This window comes from Rutilus rutilus (assembly GCF_951802725.1).
Source record: "Rutilus rutilus genome assembly, chromosome: 2".
NCBI lineage: Eukaryota > Metazoa > Chordata > Actinopteri > Cypriniformes > Leuciscidae > Rutilus > Rutilus rutilus.
The window spans coordinates 38228925-38250433 of NC_140210.1; the positions used below are offsets into that span (position 1 = coordinate 38228925).

Genomic DNA, 21509 nt, shown 5'->3' on the forward strand with positions numbered 1-21509 from the left:
CCTATTTCAAATAAATACCTGCCCATTCAATGGCATTCAGACTTCTCTATTGCTATCGAGTGGAGGGTCATGTGTTCTTTTAACAAGCACAATTCAATTTCACAGCCATCAATAGGCCATTATTCCAGTGGCTTTTTCCTCTGACTGTTGCATTAAGAGTGCAGTAAGCCCTCAAGAGCTACAGTACTTTATATGGGAGCAGAAGTTCTACAACAACTGAGTTATCATCGAGGCTTTGAGCAGTCCGAAGTGTGATTTAGCCCTCCCTTATCCTGATTAAGTGGTAGGCTAACACACATCGTTGATTTATGAATCTGAGTGGACATTAAGGCAACGTTTTTACTAGTGCGTTTTCGTTTTAAAACGCATAACTTGCTACGGTTACGCCTGCTGTCCACACAACTTCTGAGTTTTCGATCCTTGAAAACTAAGACTTTTGAAAACGCTGCAGATCCAGTTTTAGTTTGAATACTTCGGGATTGCGTTTCAGTGTAAATGGACCAAAACAGAGGCTTTTGAAAACTAAAGGCGTGGCTTCCCACATTCACTCCCTGATTGGGTCTTCTGGATCATCGAGTATCCTTCTCTGATTTGTCACACACCTATCATATGACCATTAAACGACCGGAACACGACAATAACAGACCAGCCTTGACGACCTTATAATCAATATCATGGAGATGGAACTGCAAGATTTGCTGACTTTGTTGTCCTTTTTAGCAGCCATTGTGCAGTTAAACTGCATTACTCTACCTACATGTGCAAGAGGCCATTTATTAGAGCAATCGGCAACAGTTTACATTACTATGCACATGCCCACTGTGCATGAATGGTCATTAGGGTGGTCCTTATCAAGGACCAAAATGTTAGTGTCTTAACCTTTTAAACTGTTCCTTTTAACTTCAAAATTGGAAATATGCAAAAATGTTGACAAAAAAAATGATATTTAGAGGTAGCTCAATCATGTGGAAGATTGCCTATGTTAAGCTGTGCGGCGTTATTGTGATATGCAAGTAATATTAAAAGTTGCTGCAAATGAACTACATTTTATTGAAATCAGAGCAACACTGACATGACAACAATGACAACAATCTCAAAAAAGCACAAAGTTTTCAACAATCCCTCATTTCTGATGCTCAGCAGTCAGTGTTGACTTTTTGCAGTCTGGATAGATCCGTCGTTGATCTTCCACCACATGAAGGAGAAACTGCAATTGTTCTTCAGAGTGTGTGAGATAGCCATTGTATTCTTGAATCAGAGCCACTCCTCTCTCGACTACTTTCATTGCGTGTATAATTGCCTGTGCCTCCTGATAATCTGCTTGATTCGGCCAAAGTTCCGGGTCAATTTCAAGGAACGTAATGTAATTTTTTAAACCAAAAAATGTGCTCTAAACCCAAACAATAACCAAGGTGATCATCAATAGAAATATGTATTGATTCCACCAGGAAAGGTAAATCTGCTAAACCAGGTCATGGATGGATTCATTTGGATTTAGTTTCTACAATAAGTAAACTGAGATATGCATCTAAAATACATATTTAGGAATATATGGTGCATTAGATGTTTTTATGGAGATTCTTTTGGAATTTTACTAGCCAGGTACAATACCAATTCAAATGATCTGTTTTTACGAAAATCATCAAAATCTCAGAAAGTTTAAAGCTATTGAGCTACCAGTAATTATTATGTTACTGCCATACAAATTGGCATGCTGTATTTTCTTATATAAAGGAACAATTTGAAGCGTTAAGAGCATGACAATTGGAGACTTTAAAAGTAAGGACCACCCTAATGGTCATGTGACGTGTTTTTGGACAGAGATCTTATCTGAAACGCCAGTATGGACGAAAAACGCTGTGTTAAAATGAAAACACACAAGTGTGGACATAGCCTAAAAGAACTTCTACGTCTTTGAAAATTCTAAATCATCATTTTAACATAAATCTAATAACACTTAAGAAAATAATTTTAAACCCCCCCTGGAAAAAAAGAAAAATCGTAATGAATGAACAACACTCTCTGCTTGTTGCAGCATGTTGGTTTTTTCTTAGGACAGTTGAAGTGAGTCTATACAGGGTTACACCCAAGAACTCCAAACTCAAGGTCTTTTGCTGGTTTCTATCTTAAGCCTCCCTTTCAAATGTAATTGTCTCTACACTCTTGTCTTCCGCTGTAAAGTTTAAGACTAAAGGGTTTGGTATTTCTTATTAACCTACAACTTAGTTCCAAGACTCCAGATTTACTTCCTTTCTGAAAGTACAGAAAACCCAATACAAATACCACAGACTCTCAAGAGTCACGGTCATATGATTGTCAAATGACTATTTAATATTTTCTTGAGAGAGAGAGAGAGAGAGAGAGAGACTGTTATGTTGTGCTAAATGCATCAATTTTGTTGGATCACACTATTTTCTGCTTGAGAGAAGAAATGAGCGTCTGATACTTTTATATTTTTATGGAAGGTGACAATTCTGTCAAAACATAGCCTAAGCATATCTTTCTGACCTTTATTAAGTTTTCTTCAAGCATTTTTCTCTGTCACTCTCACACACAGCCATGTTTCCACCCTAAAGCTACATCAAACGATTACCACCCCCCCATCCAGTTTTTGAATGCGCTTTTCTTTACTGAACTCAAATCCAGCGACACACACAGGGGAACAAACCTCAGCATTATTACATCATGTTTGACCACAGCAACAGTCATTAGATCATTCCACTTAGCAAAGAATCACATGGTGCTGCTGTTTGACAGACCCTGAGGGACAAGGGTTCGGCTGACAGTTTGCTGTCACTTATCAGTTGCTCAGAATGGAATGCAGCCGTCCGCTCAAATGAGGAGAGTCTAAGTAAGAGTTTGAGAGAACACATTTAGCCATTTTATTGCAAAAATCTTATAGTGGTTTTCTCACAAATCTCTGTAATTAAGGGCGCGGACCGTGAACTTCAGTTGAACTATGATGGGCACGTCAAGCGTGAAGATAATGATTATCATTTCATCACCCATATTGATTACCAACAATTCATTTATCATTCCAGGATACGGTTCACGGGTCAGCATCCGTTGTCAGCGGGATAAATGGCGAACAACCGCGCGTGCCTGCATGTGTACGTCTTCTTCAGCAGTCTAAACCAGCAGTGCCAAAAATGTCAATTCAGTATGATATGAGAGGGAAGTAAATGATGACAGAATTTCATTTGTGTTAACTTTGACAACAGCATCACTCAGATCTACTGCTGTTAGCTTTACTAAACCAACCTGATCCATCATAAGAAACTCACATGCAGTAAATACCCACATCTGGTTTGTTCAATTTTGTTGGAAAGTTTTTGCCAAGGACATCAGCCAAGTGACGGCTGCATATTGTATCCCAAATAATACTTCATGCACGTTCTACTCTCATACTAAATTGATTTTATGAAATACAGTAAAATCATCATGTTCAAAGTTGTAAAGAGAAACATTGAAGTAGGAACTTGCTTGTGTGGTGACTTTGCATGTTGTTTCACTGTCTGACCAGCAGAAACATATTCCTGCTCATGTAGGATGATTTCCAAGAAGTCTTTCCTGCTGGCCCGCAGACGATGAGATTACCCCTGTACAAAGAGCTCAGATTTCCTCGAAGCCTCCTGAGACAGGATATGAGCAGTCATGCCACTTCCTGTCTAAGGATGGAAATTATTCAGAAGCCGGTGATGGCTCGAAGTTGCCTTTTTGTGCAGTGATACCAGGTCTGTCATGTAAACAATTGTGCGTACTGTTTAAGACAATTACTCTGTATTATTAAATCAAAGTGATTGTTAAATCAGCTAAGAAACAGTTAATTCGCTACGTTCGGAATAGGACAGTATGTTTTTATTTTATTTTATGTAGAATACTACATTTCTCAAAAATAGCAGTATACAAGAGAACCACGATTTTTAACATTTCTTTCTTAATAGCAACCAAAAGTTAAGGCATTTTTACACAAAATGCGTTGTAACGTAGCATACTAAGATTTGAAATGTCTATCGTGGAATAATGGGTAACATTTCACTTGTACACAGCATTATATTCAGTAAGTAGAAAGACATTACTCAATTCAATGATTGATTTTAAAACGGTCTCCAAAAACACTACCTCCATCTGCCATTGGTCGATCAAAAAGATAGCCCTACCCCCAAACTTCCACCATTGGTTGAAAACGTTGCCATGTTAGGATGTTTTGAAAGCACCAGAGTTTTACTTTGTGCAAGGGAGAATCAATCTACAACCGACTACTTTTATTTGAATACTGAAAAGTATTAGAAATATTTGAACGCTGAAAAAACACACACACACTCTAATCTAATCCGGAAACTGGACTTTAAAGAAGACAACCATTACCATTTATCTAACCTACTATTCTAGCTGAACGAAAAATGATGAGCTTTACATATTAAAACAGGTTTCACATTTCCATTTCATATTTATCTAAGTTCCTACATTGAAAATGCCCATTCAGCAGACAGACTCTGAAGTGAGCGCTACTACAGGTGAAAGCAAATCATTCCACTGTCACTTCCTTTGTCGTCTGAGCCAGTCAAATCCACACAGGGACTTATTTCTCATCTTCTCTGACCCATCTCATTCTCCATCATCCTTTTCTCGCTCCATCTCTCTTCTGCCCGGTACTCTCATTTGCCTTTCTCCTCTCACTCTGCCAACCTGCATTACCGTGCATTAGATCAAAGTGCAATGGGGTGGACTGCGCTTTTCACAGGAAAACTCATGTGACTAACACGCTCCGTCCGATCTCATGACACAGCTCTATCTAAATGATTGGTTAGGCCGGGATAAATGAACGGCTTGTTTTCTAGCAAAATTTACTTGTATTTACCTTTCATAAATATTTAAACTTTTCCTCAGGAAAAGTTTAGAAAGAAAGACTTGCATTTTATTGCTTTGCATTTCAAACAAAGCATTTTTTCTCAAACCTCACTGATGCAAAATGTTTGACATAACCTCACCGTGCTGTGTGCAGAACAATAACATTTTTTAACTGGTCAAATGCCAGGCATAAAAACCCAATATGATTAACAAATCTAATAGGGGTGTAACGATACCCTAATTTCACGATTCGATACATATCACGATACTGAACTCACGATATGATACTATTGCGATACTCCAAGACATATAATAAAAGGTTAAGAACATTTTTACTGTTGATTGAATGCTAAATTTGATATAATATTCTGGGTGTAAATGAATAGGCTTGGACAATGGTAACACCAGAATAAATATATTCATGATTCTGAACCTGAAAATACTGAATTATTTTAGACGAATATGCTTGCACTCTGTCACTGGCTAGATATATTTAAAATAACATAGGCCACGTTTTACTGGTAACATAAGACTTATAACATAAGCATTATCAGGACCCACTAATATTCCCCCATTATTATACATTATATTCAACATAATATATTGTAGTTTAATGTAGTACTGACTCTGAAAACTTACATTTTTTCTCACAGGGTAATTTTTATTTTGGGTGAACTGTCCACGATACATATTGTCATTATCCACGATACATATTGTTGCATTTTTGTATTGCGATATATTGTGACACGATATATTGTTACACCCCTAAAATCTAATATTTAATGACACAAGCAGCGCAGGGCACTTATAGAAAACTGAAACTGAAATAAAATAAACTAGACAAGAAATTAAACTTCTTTTAGCCACTTGGCAAGGCAACATTTCTCAATTTCATTTAGTTTAACTGTCTTAAACTGAAATAGAAATTAATAACAATCTATAATGATAAGAATATCGGGGTGTAGCCTATTTATGGGGTGAATTCAACACTTTTTGCCATTGAGATGACTGAGGACACAACAAAACTACTGAAACTTTAACAATTAAAATGAAAACAGAAACTATACAAATAAAAAGTATTCAAAATATAAAATCTATAATATCCCAATGATACTAAAATAACACTGAAGCGATCATTCCATCCCAAAACTCTCTCACTCTGGCCTTATTGTAGAGCCCTATGTGATATATGGTTTACCGTAAAAACCTGAGCAAACAAAACACAAACATATAAACAGACAGATGAGAGGTGTTTGTGACATGACCATTATTTCTCACGTCATGTTTATCGCACACTCTTCATCTTTTCATCTGGTTTTTTTTACAGACTGTCTAGACAGCGCAAGAGATTTTGCTCATCTGTTCACACATGTCAGCTTGCTTACAGTGACAAAGTACAGAATAACAGATTAATATGGCCTTCAGTGATGGGGGAACTAAATACTCATGCAATTTGCACAGGCTTTTTCACCATTTCAGCCACCAACCAATATTCTTAAAGCCCGTTCACACCAAGAACGATAACTATATATATGACTAGACATATTTAGCGTTATCGTCCTTGATATGAACGGGCCTTTAGTCAGAATATAAACGACTTAAGTGTTGTATCTAACATAATTAATTCAACATTCAAGATCAGAAACTGTCCTAGCTCTCAGCACACATAGATTTTACATAATATCCTCAAGTTATTGTATTTACATTTACAATAGATTTTAACCCACAAAATCTGGCTTATACTGTACGCACTACTAAATTACAAATAGTATCTTGCCTAAGGGTCTTTAAATTAGGAAACTAACAGGTTGCCACTCTACTCAAAAAGTGAATGTTGTCTATAGTAAAATGTCCTTAACCTTACATGCTGACACATATAACCTGCACATTTTTGATTCTGTTACTGAGCAAATCTCTTTCTCTAACCCCCAACAGCTTGGACAGTGGTTTAGCATGTACTCTTGCCTATACTGAGTGCTAAGTGGCTTAATACCAGGTCTAATCTGTGTAGGAATGGCATGCAGTAAGCTAGTATCGATTGAACCCGTGACCCATCTATGAAAACGATTTGATTATATAATAAAACAATGTTTGTCTAATTTTTTACTCATGCACAAAATAACATGAAATTCAGCCTTTATTGCACTTCCTATTAACAGGGTCCAAAATAAGGTTTTATATAATTTTTAATGATTTTTCCCCTTTATAAACAAATAATAAAAGAGGTCAAACTAAATGCTATATTTATCAAAAATGAAATAAACCAGAATTAAACAAACAAAATTAGCAAATTCAGTCCAAATTAAGTGGTATCTATAGATAGTTTGGAGCAAAAGTTGGTTTAGTCATTGATAAACATTTGTTTCAATTAAATTAAAGAAAAATAGGTATTTGATTACTGTTCTTACAGTAACCAGCAAGGATGTATGAGTATTGAGCTTGACTAAAACCCTATAGTTTGGCCAAAATGACCATTTTAATTGAGGAAATTTTGACATTTGATGTGTTAAAACTAGATTATTATTATTATTTTTCGATAGTCTGTTAGATTTTAGTTTAATCAAACATGTTCTTACAACCTTCCTACGTTAACGGTTAAAAACATAACTCATGTTACACTAACGTCATACATTGACAAATACACTAAACGACTCGCATTCTTTTTCAATGACCAACACCTGTCCGTCCACGCCTGTTTTCATTCATTGAGGCCAATTTCCATTTTTGATATTTCATAACACAAGCTGTGATTTCTCAGTCATGAGCTCAGCGCGTGTCTTCACGAGGCATTAAAATATAACAGTGAATTCAGGTCACAGTCAATCGGGATCGGAATTGAAACCGCAGTGAAAACTTCATTGCAAACGCCTGAGATTAGTAACTGTAAATACCGGTTGCGTCCATTGCTAGCTTATTTATTCACAGACAGGCTCAAAAGTGATGCACGCACGCCTTGCAAACGGACTAAATTAAGACACAACGTCTCATTTGCGGATTTAAAGTACATGTGTATCACGAGCACTGCAGCCCTTCGAAATGGAGCAAACCAAACCAACAAGTTGTCGAGAGTGATCGCGTGTCTACTCACGTATCTAGTGATGAGGTTCCGGATGGTGCTGAAATCCATTCTGCTCGAGCCGCTCCAGGTGTGCTGCTGTCTTCGGTTTCTCCTCTAATCTTCTAGATTGGGCACATAAGACGCTAGCTGATCATTGTACCAAGTCTCTGTTCCATGTCTTCTGCGATCTTCTTCTAGGATTGACAACTGACAGTCCTTAACGACTCGTGCGATTATTATATATCTAGTTATTGAGCGCCTACTGAGATGATGAAGGCTACTATGTAAAGTCCGAACGTTGTCATAGTGACATGCTCCGGTGTCACCTATACATGCACTGACTGAGGGAAAAACAACAAGCTCTCGTTTTCCAAGGTTTTGTCTTGATATTTTAAGGGACTGGCCACTTCTTCCTTCTCGAGCGTCCCTTCGGGGTGTTCACTGATGTACTGACGTCCTCACTCACTCTCCTTCTCGGTGTAGTAGAGCCCTCCCGATCGACCAGTCTGGCGCGTCATGGGCGCATGCGCACTCCGCAGTTACACCCTCCCGCCCACAGCCTGTCCTCCGGCTACTCCCCCCATCCAGTCACTGGCAATAAGGGAGAGAGAGAGTTCACCCAAAAATGATTTTACTCAGCCTCAAGTTGTTCCAAACCTGAATGAGTTTGTTTCTTCCGTTGAACACAAAAGATATCCTGAAGTATGTTGGTAATCAAACAGTTGACGACACCCATTGACTTCCATAGTAGGAAAAAACAATAACAACATGGAAGTCAATGGGTGTCATCAACTGTCTGGTTACCAACATTCAGATTCATTCCAGAATCATACAAGTTTAGAACAACATTAGGGAGAGTAAATGATGACAACGTTTTCATTTTTGGGTGAAATATCCCTTCTCAAGCATTTTAGATGTATCTAGGCTACTTTGTGTGCTGAGTGACTGAAATATTATTAAAAATTATTATTATTTTTTTTGGAAGATGTTGTTAATAATTTCCAATCATTTAGCAGACGCTTTTATCCAAAGCGACTTACAAATGAGGAGAGTAATAGAAGCAAACAATTACCATACTAAATATTATATCATTTACAAATTATAAGATCATTAAAATTCAATTATCATAGTGAAACAATTATGAATAAAATGTGTTGTTTTATATAGTCATATTTTTATAATGTTTCTATAAATAATGAAACAAGAACAATTTATAATAATTAATAATATTATATAATAATTCTTGACCTAAATTATTGGGCTGTTATTATGAGTTCATAGAAATATGTATTTATTCAAATCAATTCAATTATTATAATTTAGTAGGTGTTATAATAATAAACAATATTACATTTATATTCATATAAATTATCATGAGTTTGTTATTTGTTTTTGTTTTTTCATTTGTGGACCCGTTTATCGTCCTGTGCACAATTCATATGTTCAATGAACATATGACATTGTACATATTCATATGTTCTACACCATATTCAAAAAACTTTTTGTTATTAATGGAGTCAAATATATTAGTTAAATCAATTCAGGTAAACTATTTCTTCTTTTCTTTTTGCTCTATACATTTCTTCATCGTGTTCTTTTTCTTCTTCATTAAATTGAATAAGCATAATAATAATAAATAATATTACATCATTCATAATTATTAGTGCTGTCAAATCGATCAATTGTGATTCATCAAATCTAACATAAACATTTGTGTGTGTGTGTGTGTGTGTGTGTGAATATATTTACAACCTTTTATGTTAGATATTAATCGCGTTTGATCGATTTGAAAGCCATACAATAGTCATATAATTTATGTGTGAGTGCAGAGTTATGTATTCAAAGTTACTTTTTTAAGTTTATAGTCCTGTGCACCATTCATACATTTATTAAAAAAATAGTAATTTACCCCATTTCAGCGTTTAGCAAAATACAACAACAACAACAACAACAACAACAACAACAACAATATTACATCATTCATAATTATTAGTGCTGTCAAATCGATCAATTGTGATTCATCAAATCTAACATAAACATTTGTGTGTGTGTGTGTGTGTGTGTGTGTGTGTGTGTGTGTGTGAATATATTTACAACCTTTTATGTTAGATATTAATCGCGTTTGATCGATTTGAAAGCCATATAATAGTCATATAATTTATGTGTGAGTGCAGAGTTATGTATTCAAAGTTACTTTTTTAAGTTTATAGTCCTGTGCACCATTCATACATTTATTAAAAAAATAGTAATTTACCCCATTTCAGCGTTTAGCAAAATACAACAACAACAACAACAACAACAACAACAACAACAATAATAATAATAATAATAATAATAATAATATCCAAATTACTTTTTTTGAATTTTGAACGCAAATTAATTTTGCGTTTAGGTAACGTTTGTAGAGAGGAACGCTTTCCGGAGTCTCACTTTACAGCCGGATGTTTTTCCGCTGCGCACCGTTGCCGTGTTTTCCGTTTACTGTCCGATGTGGGCGCTTTTCGGCGGGTTCCGTTAAAATGGCGCTGCTGTTGCTCCCAGCTGAAACCCACCGTATTAAAAGCGACAGCGGTTAAAAGCACGCCGCGGATCGCTTCTGCTCGCACGGGAGGGGATATATAAGTGCACAATGGCGGCTCTTGATCAGAAATCACCCAACGTGCTTCTGCAGAGTCTGTGCTGTAAGATCACGGGCAAGAGTGAAGGTAAAGAAACAGATCTCAACCGTTTACATCACTGTCACACCGCTGCTTAGTAACATGATCAGTATGTGTAGCGATGAGTATATGGGGTGTTTCGTTGAAAACAGACAGTTTGATGGAGGGTCTCCTCCAGCGATGAGATGCTGTAAGCGGACAGGTTGGCAAAACATCAGGGAGATGCTGGTTAATACAGGGCCCCTGTTTCAAATGGCCCTTTAGATCAATAAATACCCTGATGACTCAAACCTGTTCACACCCAACGCCATTGTTTATTTAATATGTTATCAGCTCACTGATGCTGTCATATTTCAGTAGTATGTGTGAATCAAACCCTGATCTGCAGGAACACATCTCACAAACACAAACAGGACATGAGCAGCTCATCAGTGGCTCTAGTAGAAGTAGAGACAGCAGACCTACAGGAATATGATCCCTGCTATTAGCTAATGCCTTTCTGTATAACCAGACACCCATTTCATGCTTGATATACGGTAGATTTTGACACAGATCCTCATTTAGATCCTGTTCTTAAACATAAATGCGTCTTGTGAATATGTATGAAAAACATTTTTTTACAAGTCTTAAGTTATGAATGCACCTGTTTGTGTATCTTCTCAGCTGACGTAGCTCATCAGTTCCAGTACGCCGTGAGGGTCATCGGAAGTAATTATGCACCCACAATTGAACGGGATGAGTTTCTGGTGTCTGAGAAAATTAAAAAAGAACGTGAGTAATCTGAAACCCTGTTCTTACATTATTCAAGAGCAATTATCATTTCAGGTGGCGTTCATAGATCATTCTGTGCAGGGCTTAACAATAAAGATATATATAACAAAAAAAAAAGGTTTAGCATTAAACATTATTGTTTCTGTACAAAAATGAACAGCTATACATTCATAAGCACTTTTTACAGGAAAATGATGGTATATGGTGATTTGTTTATAATTTTCAACCCATTGTAATTGATGTTTCCAAAACAAACAATTCTTAAAATTTATTTAAAAAATAATTCTACCGAATTTTCAGTACATCATAGAAAGCAAGAAGTTTGCATGGCATAAAATGATGCATGTAATCAAGCAATAAACATGTTTAAAAATGTGTTGGTGAACAATGAGATGTCATTTGTTGCCATATTGACCGCAGATGCGCTACTCGCGGTAAAACCCTAAAAATAGTGCTGTCAGCAGTTATTTCATAATCTAGACTGATAAAAACATTAATAATTATGATGATAACACCATTTAAAATGGACTCTGATGTAATTACGGTTTTGTTTGCTACTTTCATAACACTGTAAAATGACTCCATTGAACTAGCTTTTACTCCTTAGCCATTCATTTTAAGCTGTAGTTTAAACCAATGATTATTTATGCAAAGATGATAGACTTCTTTGTCATTTATTTATGTTCCCTATTTGAAACCATTAGACTATGTCAGTTTGGTTTGCCTGTTATTTAATTTAATTTACTATGGTATTTAATATATTGTGCTGCTGATGTTTTTGCTGTTGTTATATGAAGATGAAATAATCTGTATTGGATCTTTCAACAGGTCTTAAACTCATCAGGCAATTCTTTAATATTTCAGGCTTAAGTTGTGCGATTCAAATGTTTTTTTTGCCTATTTATTGTAGTGTTGAAACAAAGACGGGAAGGAGATGCTGCCCTGTTCTCTGAGTTGCACAGAAAGCTTCAGACCCAGGTCAGTATCCGCAATATATTGAGAATATTTCCATACATGATGCATAGATTAGATATACATGGACTGCATATTGTTTTGTGCACTTGTTGATTTTGTTGTCTGGTGAACAGGGCATATTGAAACATAGATGGTCCATCTTATACCTCCTGCTCAGCCTCTGTGAAGACCCAAGGAAGCCGTCCAACCGGGTTCCTGTATGAAATATTTCTCCAGTTATTCTGCAGATACTGCACAATAACATAATGGAAATCCTTTGACATTTATGTATAAGGGCAGAGGTAATGTTCTTTCCTGTCCACACAGGTGTGTAGTTATGGAGCTCTGCTTGCCCAGGCTTTGCCCCGTGACGTCCACTCCACCCCGTTCTACTACGCCCGTCCCCAGAGCCTCCCGCTCAGCTACCCAGAGCGCTCTGCCACCGCCCATAACTCCAGCATGGCCACCAGTGGCATCAGCAGCATGGGAGTGTTCTCCATCAACGGGCCTGGACCGACCCCTCCGTCTCTGCTTACCGGGTGAGTGGCAGCGATGGACTTGCAATTTAAGAGTTAAATGCAGAAATACAGTTACCATGAGCTGTCAAGCTCTAAAAAGGACAAAAATCAGCATATAATTTGCTCATGCCACATGTTGCATCTGCTTTGAAGCCAGTAATTCCAAATGGGAAATGACAAAATGTATGCAGAATGTCTGCAACACCCATTGTGAATTAAATACACCAATGCACACGCTACCGTTTCACCTCAGCCGAATCGACAAGTAGTATGTCACGACACATCGATGTATCGAACACAGCCCTATAAAGTATTATTACAATTTAAAATTATAACTCTTTCAATTTGAATATATTTGGGTTCTATTATGCTTTTCTAACTTATTTTCAACTTTCTTTGGTGTGTAATGTTGCTGTTTGAGCATGAAAAAGCTCTACAAAGTCATATTTCAAATGGAGTTATTCTCTATAGAAGTAAACACTGTTTCTGAATCCCTCAAACTCCTTGATTGTAGTCTTGATTTCTCTTTCTGGAACATGCACATCACAATATCCCTCATCCCTCATAATTCCAATCCAAGACATATGGGAAAAAAGGTTGTGTTGTCGCCATGTCTAAAGGTGATGGGCAACTTTTTGAGCAATGTTGCTGGGCAATCTTTTGCCGAGCGATTGTTGCTTGGGCACTTTCCCATTGAAAATGGGCAATACATTTCTATCTGGATGATTTAGATCAGTCGTGGGCCCCGTGTCTCATCTGGTCACATTGCCCAGCAACATTGCTCAAAAAGTTGCCCTGTGTATCATCACCTTAAGTTTTTTTTTTTCACTCTTACACAAGTCGTGCCTGTTAAGGTGGTTTGGGTTGATCAGCTTGTTCTTCTTGACTGTCATTATTGAACTCTGGCTCGAACTGATACGGCAAAACGTACGCCATATAGTGTTTACAGTGCCTCATGAAGCCTCCGGAGCTGATACTCACGGGTTATGGTTAGGGCCGTTACATTTCCGACACATGCGCTAAGCACAGAGACTGGGGCCGACTGACCAATCAGAGCAGATTGTGCTTTTCGTAAGGCGGGTTTTAAAGTCAGGTTCAAGCGGGTTTTATTTTATATAAATAAATAAAAAAATAGCTGCGAGAGGCAATTATCAGGGTTCAAGCGCTTTAACGCCTTAAAGCCAGTGCTTAAAAACGTATTATGTTTTATTTAGCGAGCATGTAACCACTTAGATTATTGATAGAAAAGGCAATTTACAGCCAATACAGGTAATTTACCATATAATTACTTTATCAAGCCTGTAAACGCATACATCAGAGAGGGAAAAGACCACATTTTGCACTCTCAGGCCATTCATCGCTGAAATATAGTTTTGTTTTTTGTTTTTTACATTTGTACACGCTCTACTTATGGCCCGACAGGACGACGATCAAATCAGAGGCATGCATTTGTCCGTCTTGAGCCAAGGATCACAACCATCTAAGACAATTGAGCCCATGCCTAACTGTTTAAGAGTGATTTTGCGCTTGAACCCCTAATAAACAGTGCAACATTCTGTAAAAAGGATTTGTCCATTTTTGATTTCATGGTGACTTTAAAGAAACCGAAAGTAAAACAGAGTATTCAGGCAGAGGATGAAAACAGGTGCTGCAACAATGTAAATTATAAGATTTTTTTTTTTTTTTTACATTAAATTATGTAAATGTTTTCTAGTAAGACTATTAGCTTAATAGGACCCATTTAAAATGTAATTTATTTCTGAGATGTAAAGCTGAATGTTCAGCATCATTACTCCAGTCTTCAGTGTCACATGATCCTTCAGAAATCATTCTAATATGCTGAATTGCTGCTCAATAAATATATATTTTTTTTTATCAATGATGAAAACACTTGTGGAAACCCTGATTTTATTTGCAGGGCTTATATGATGTGAAGTATCTAGTCCGATATCTTTTGTAAATGTAGCATTTAGAGATCATTGTCTGTTTATGGGTAGAATTTTATTACAATCCATTAAGAAATGTTCCATTTCTTTGTTTGTGGTTTGTTTTAACACCCATATTTATTCTTTTTTACATGAATCTACAGGGGAAATAATCGTGCTCATGTAAAGTGGTTTTCACTTCATGCTACACTATACATTTGCAAAAAGGTCTCTAAAAAGTGAAGCTATTTCTAAGAAAAGTTCTAGCAAAATTTGTTTGCAGCCACTACTTGGTTTGATATTTTGTTTAAGCTCAGTGTCTGTCTACACACTAGTCATGAGAAACTAATATTGCTCCCATTATATTCACTGAAACTATTTATTTACATTAAGTGGCTGTTGTGTCACGTAGCAATGAACCTTCGTTGATGCATGCTATGTTTCATAAAATTGAATTTGAAGTGCATGTTGTCCTTTAGCCCAGTGACAGTCAAATGGGTTTTCTCTCTCCTTTTAATAGTTTTTTTTTTTCTTCCAATAATACAGCTATTGTATTTGTAGCATGTTTAATTGAATTGCCACATGCTCATCTATTATTAACACAGCTATCTAGCGCCTGCAGCACTTAAGATATTTTAAAGATGACCATGTACTCCAAGCCCTGAATTAATTGATTGCTGGATCCATTTGACAGTAAAGCTATCGAACCCACAGCATCATTAAAGTGTCTGTACTTCAGTGTCATTATTTGTTAAAGCTCACCATTACGAGGTAATTAGTGAATTCCCACAGATATTGTTAATGGGCAGCAAGGATGCGCCTCAAGACAATGACGTTTGGGATAAATTTATGTAGAGGTAAAATTACATACGTTTTGAGGTACATTTATGAAGCGAGAAAGGCACGAAAAAATACTGACCACTTTCCTAGAGTTTGACCTTCTGTAGAGTTCAGCTGTTAAAGGTGCAGTCTGTAAGAATTACAACTAGTGGTGGAAATAGGTACTGCAGTCCAAATTCAGGATATCGGAGATTGTGGTTTCTCCCGCCTCCTGCTCCTCAGACTCTCAGACTCCACGCTCGCACGGGTTGCCAGTTTGAGCACACACAACAGGAACGAGCGTAATGGACAATGAAAATTGTAAATTGGCAACTTACATAGTATCACAGACCAAAACAATAACAAACATTCCAGCCTGGAAACGCACATTTCAAAGTAAAATATCTGGCTGTAGAAGTGTTTTTCAGAGAAACGCGTATGTGAACTTAGCATGTTTCCTCAATATTTGCAAACAGATTATGGTATTTTTATGCTCTAGTAGAGTGAAAAAGTTACGTACAGCACCTTTAAATGAAGTGCAGAGGTTTTCAGGTAAACATGAGTGTATTTATTTTATATAGGAAACTTTTGCCATGTATGTCATTTTCTGCTTGTTTTTCAGACCTGGAGCCCAGCCCGTCGGTGAGTCTATGAGAGGGTCTCGTCTAGCCTGGACTCTCCCAGTGTCCGGTTCACCCTCTGGGGCAGGTGCCGCCCCTCGTCCCACCAGCGGACCCTCTTCCAGTCCGGCACCCAGACCCCCACAAAGACAGAGACGGGATGGAGACGGCAGCGGTGAGTGTCTGCAGCAACAATCACTGTTTTGTTAAAGGAAATGAACAGTTCTGGAAACAATTGGGTGATTAATACTATATACTATAATTAATAAGGTATTTATTAATAATAAATCATTAATAGAAGTGATTGTTTAAAAATGTGCTAAACACCAGTGACAGGTGCTTGGGAGTTTTATGCAATAGATGGCATAAATGTTTCTCTTTGTGAACAAGCCCTTTACAGGGTTTTTTTTTTCTTCCTTTTTTTTGTTTTAGAGTGCTTAAGACTAGTTAGAATAGCTAATTGCCTTTTGTAATACATTTTTCTCCGTTCTTATAGAGAGAAAAAAATCTCTCCACTATTTCAGAGGTGTTTAAGATGCAGTCTGCCACATAGCACCTTTTTCTGTGACAGATTTATGAGTATGACCTTTACAGCTCTTTCATTTAAATTCTCTTTTTTTTTTTTTTGCCCCACAATTCTTTCTATCTCTTCTTCTGGCCCAGCTGAGATCGGGGAGGCTGCTCTCGTCCGAGACATTCTTTATGTTTTCCAGGGAATAGACGGAAAGTTCATCAAGATGTGCAGCCCAGAAAACTGCTACAAAATTGATTCAAAGGTGATATATTCAGTTAGCTGTATCTTTCTTTTATTATGGTTCTGTCTTTCTTTTTCTTTCTCTCTCTTTGATTTTTGTTGGTCACTCGCTCACATGCAGGCAGTTAACTACAGTAACTTTCTGTACGTTGCATAGCAACCTTAAACAATCAAAGGAAAATTTGTGAACGGTACTTGGCACATTGAGAGCTCCTGGCAAATTTACAGCTTCAAGTCGTGCTAGTTTAAAAAATAAATGAATACTTTTATGTTCCAAATTATAAAATATTTCTATTACAATTAAATGTTGTTCTTTTGGAATTTCTCATCAAGTCACCTTCATTTATATAGCGCTTTTGACAATATAGATTGTTTCAAAGCAGCTTTACAGTGATAATAAGAAATTACAGTAACAGTCATTTAGTAATTTTGGCTTCACAGCAGCTCTAGGATAAAGTTATTTGTCCAGCTAAAGTTAGTTTTTATTTATTCACTTCCGTCTTCATCAAAAAATCCTGAAAAATAATGTATAATGGTTTTCACAATAGTATAATGGTTTTATAATGGGTTTCTTGAGCAGCAAATCATCATATTAGAATGATTTCTGAAGGATCATGTGACACTGAAGACTGGAGTAATGATGCTGAAAATGCAGCTTTGCATCACAGAAATAAATTACAGTTTAAAATATATTAAAATAGAAAACAGTTAGGCTATAAACTGCAATAATATTTCACAATATTACTGGTTTTATGGTATTATTTGGTCAATTAATGCAGCCTTGGTGAAAAATGTTACCGACCCCAAACTTTTGAATGGTAGCATATATTAGCAAAAAATGATAAATGAAGAAATACTGTAGCAAGGTCATTGTCATTGTAAAATTGTTATGAACATTCTCATAATATTTGCTTTTTGTGTTCTTATTAAGCAATTGTTTTAATTACCACACATTTAAATGCCACCACAAATAAAAAGCTTATAAAGTTTGATTTAATCACAGTAAACAGCGAATCAAATCACTCAGTCATTCATAACGACTGTGTATTTTTAACAAAGCAAGTGTAAGTTTCAGATTTTATTGGCTAGTACTTTTTTTCTTGCTTTTTAAAGTTCTTCGTTTCTTTATTTCCCCACTTACAAACACTTTACATGTCAGACTGAGATGCTGGAAAGTCATTATGAGCATAGTGTTCTTGCATAGCGCTTCTTATAAAAGTACTTGTAATGTGTATGTGAGTTCTTATTAAACAAACTTAAGTAGGGTCACCTGTTATCACTTTTGTAAGTGCATAATGGGAAATGTAGACGCATTGATCTCACCGTCAGCTGTCTGGCTATAACTAACGTGGCCCGTCCATTTGAGCCAAGAGGCTCCCCAGGCTTTTTTTTTTTTTACATTCCTGGCAGACGTTGACCAGGAATCATCGATCAGGTGTCCTTTTTAAGTGACACTTTTAAAATGGTGCATCCATTTTGTTTGGAAAAGAACAATGTGCTTTTTATGTCCAGTGAGGTATGCTGGATAAATAAGCACTCTGATGGGCCAGACCTGTTTGTTTTTGTTTTGGACGTGACATATGTTTAACCCTCATGTGGTGTTCAAAACCCTATAACACCTGTGGTGTTCCCGGTCAAAAATGACAGGCCCATAAAAAAAAGCTTATAAATCACTCATTATACCATATTTTCACCCAATCTTGGATTCAATCTTTTTGTCAACTTGTTCTCTTTCAATTAGGACTGGTTTTATATTTCTGTTTGCATCTGATTAATCATGGGCCTCATTTATCTGAGAGTAGGCATCTCATTTTTTGAGTAAAAAACAAATAATTTATGAGTAAATTTGGAAATATGAAAAAAAAAAAATGAAAAAAATGGCTACTGTTGATCACACTAGTCTACTCTAATATTTCACCAGGAATTTTGTTTTGAAACTTTTGTTTTGTATAAAATATGGCACATAGTCACACTTGTGGTGTTCCCGGTCAAAAATGACCGGCCTATAAAAAATAGCTTATAAATCACGCATTATACCATATTTTCACCCAATCTTGGATTCAATCTTTTTGTCCACTTGTTCTCTTTCAATTAGGACTGGTTTTATATTTATATTTGCATCTGATTATTCATAGGCCTCATTTATTTGATAGTAGGCCTTTTTCTCAATATTGCCAAAATTATTAACAAATAATGCTTTTTTCACTCAAAAACTGAGGTGCATAAGCTCGGATAAATGACTCCTACAATTAAACTGTTTGAAAATTGAATACAAAACCAGTCCTAATTGAAAGGAAACAAGTTGATAAAAAGATTGAATCCAATTTTTGGGGATAATATAGCATAACGAGGGATTTATAAGCTATTTTGTGTAGGCCTGTCATTTTTGACCGGGAACACCATAAGTGTAACAAGGTGAAAAAAACAACACACAAAAAAAATAGATAATAAATTTGGACAAGTTGTTATAGTCTCTGTGAACAAAGTCACTAAGTTTCAGTTCAATGCGATAACATTAACTAGTATTTTCAGGAAAAAGAAAATCTTCTCCAGTCAAAAATGACATGAACACCACATGAGGGTTAAAACATTAGTCCTCAGATGGACAGATAAATGCCTTTATTTCATAAAAACCTAAAAATCAAACTCCATATCGATGTCAATTTTTAAGTATTACATGATTATATGAAGCATAGAATCAATCTTAAAGGAGAACTCCGGTCAATTTTAACATTGAGCTCATTTTTTTGTACATTTGGAGTGCTGTGTCAGTACTGTCAGTCGAGTTCACGCGCATAGGTTTAGTACCTATGATTTTTGTCGTTGTTCTCTGTACTGACAGCACTCCAAATGTATAAAAAAATGAGCTCAATGTTAAAATTGACCGGAGTTCTCCTTTAATATGAGGACATTTACCCAGATAGCACGAGTTTAGCAAATCTATGGATTAGGGCTACACGATATTGGAAAAACTGGTTGCAACATTTTTTCTGCGATTATACATTGCAATATGAAAACCGTTTCACCAGATGACTTTAATAGCTCTATTTGGGAAGAATGAATCATTCTAGAATGATTGAGGTGATTTTGTTGGGGATTGAATCTGCATAGATAATATACAAATTACAAGAATTAGATAGACAATAGAACAAAGATACAAATGAAATAAATAGTGATTTGTTTTTCAGGTAAGTCTAACAGTAATATAAACATTTCACTAGTAAATAACACTGCATAGTCTTCACTGTATAAATTAAATATAATTAATCTTTGTTAATACTACAAAAGTGATTTTCTCTTTGTATTTTGTTGTTTGATTAACATTAATGACTGACAGCAGCAGGTATATTAGGCTGCTGTCACTTTAAGAACTAATGCACTGATCCAATATAATGATATGCATCATTTCCTTTCGTTCCCCATAAGCCATATGTGACTGTGTTTACGAGGATACTCACCGAGACGGGCGTTTTAACATTATTTTGCGTCCATTCAAGCACAAAAACAGCGTGCAAGTTCCGTAATGAGCTCTCTTTCGTGTTTTCTTGAGCTCGAATGGCATAAAATCGCTTGAATGTTTAAACTGACAGGACTGTAAACACGTGCAAATGATAACTTTTACTCTATGATGGTTCAACTTTGCAATTAATCTGATAATCACGTACATTTCAAACCGTGGTGCCTGGTCCGTACGAATCACAAGTCAACTACGAGACAAATCAGTCTATGCTAAAACGATTTATCTTGCAGCCTGACTATGGATCATTGTTTGTGGGACTCATATTTTGCATTTCCCTTGGAATATTGAATTAAAGGAATCATTTCTTCCTAAATGTATTCAGTCTGAGGTTTTCGCAGCTTCTTTGTCTTCATCTGTCTTTGAGGAAGAAATGTAAAAGAACTGGTTGTCTGTTTAGTAAGCGTTTGCTTTGAAGGAGTCTTGGTGACCTTTCCAACTGAACATTTGATCAAATGCTTAAATGGGCCTTTTATTAAACACTATTAAAGAGTTTTTGTGTTGAATGGAACAGATGTAGCCCACAAAGGGCCAAAATAAGTAACAGTCGAGATTAGCTAAAGCCATTTCCTCAAACTGATAGAAATGTCTTTGCCACAGTGTCACATGGGCAGATTACAGACTGGCCGGTTCACAGGCAGAATACATTAAAACAGACTTCGATTTCACACACATTCCTACAGCAGATATTTAACTTACATTTAAAAGATAAATACAATCAGTTGTTTTTCTTGTAGTCCATTATTATGTGATCTTGGTCCAACATGGTTCTGCATGTTGACTGTATTTTTTTGCTTTGTAGGTGCCGCTGTGTAAGTCTCTGAGAGACACTAGCAGCAGGCTGGCAGAGCTCGGCTGGCTCCACAATAAAATTAGAAAATACACAGATTCCCACAGCTTGGATCGAGCCTTTGGCCTTGTCGGACAGGTAGGAAATGTGACGTGACTGACAGTGAACACATCATATACATCCTTAACTGCTACACAGATCTTATAATGCTAGATTATATTCTTTATTTGAAAGAAGTTAATACTTTTGTTTAGCAAGCATGCATTAAAATGATC

The 21509-nt window shown here is 36.4% G+C and overlaps 2 protein-coding genes across 8 annotated transcripts in view; one reads left to right on the forward strand and one right to left on the reverse strand.

The window, feature by feature from the left end:
- Nucleotides 1-8417, reverse strand: part of atp11a (ATPase phospholipid transporting 11A) — an 80391-nt gene extending 71974 nt beyond the window's left edge. For all 7 annotated transcript variants that reach the window (XM_084402865.1, XM_084402864.1, XM_084402863.1 and 4 more), the window contains exon 1: nt 7940-8417. In XM_084402865.1, the coding sequence (XP_084258991.1) occupies nt 7940-7978 (39 nt within the window). In that variant the 5' untranslated portion in view covers nt 7979-8417. The remainder of the gene's footprint in view (nt 1-7939) is intronic.
- A 1958-nt stretch (nt 8418-10375) lies between these two features.
- tubgcp3 (tubulin gamma complex component 3) overlaps nt 10376-21509 on the forward strand; it is a 29286-nt gene continuing 18152 nt past the window's right edge. Inside the window, exons 1-8 of the mRNA XM_084395274.1 lie at nt 10376-10614; nt 11230-11337; nt 12248-12315; nt 12426-12509; nt 12619-12830; nt 16176-16348; nt 16837-16949; nt 21247-21372. Coding sequence (XP_084251400.1) covers nt 10539-10614; nt 11230-11337; nt 12248-12315; nt 12426-12509; nt 12619-12830; nt 16176-16348; nt 16837-16949; nt 21247-21372 — 960 coding nt within the window. The 5' untranslated portion in view covers nt 10376-10538. The remainder of the gene's footprint in view (nt 10615-11229; nt 11338-12247; nt 12316-12425; nt 12510-12618; nt 12831-16175; nt 16349-16836; nt 16950-21246; nt 21373-21509) is intronic.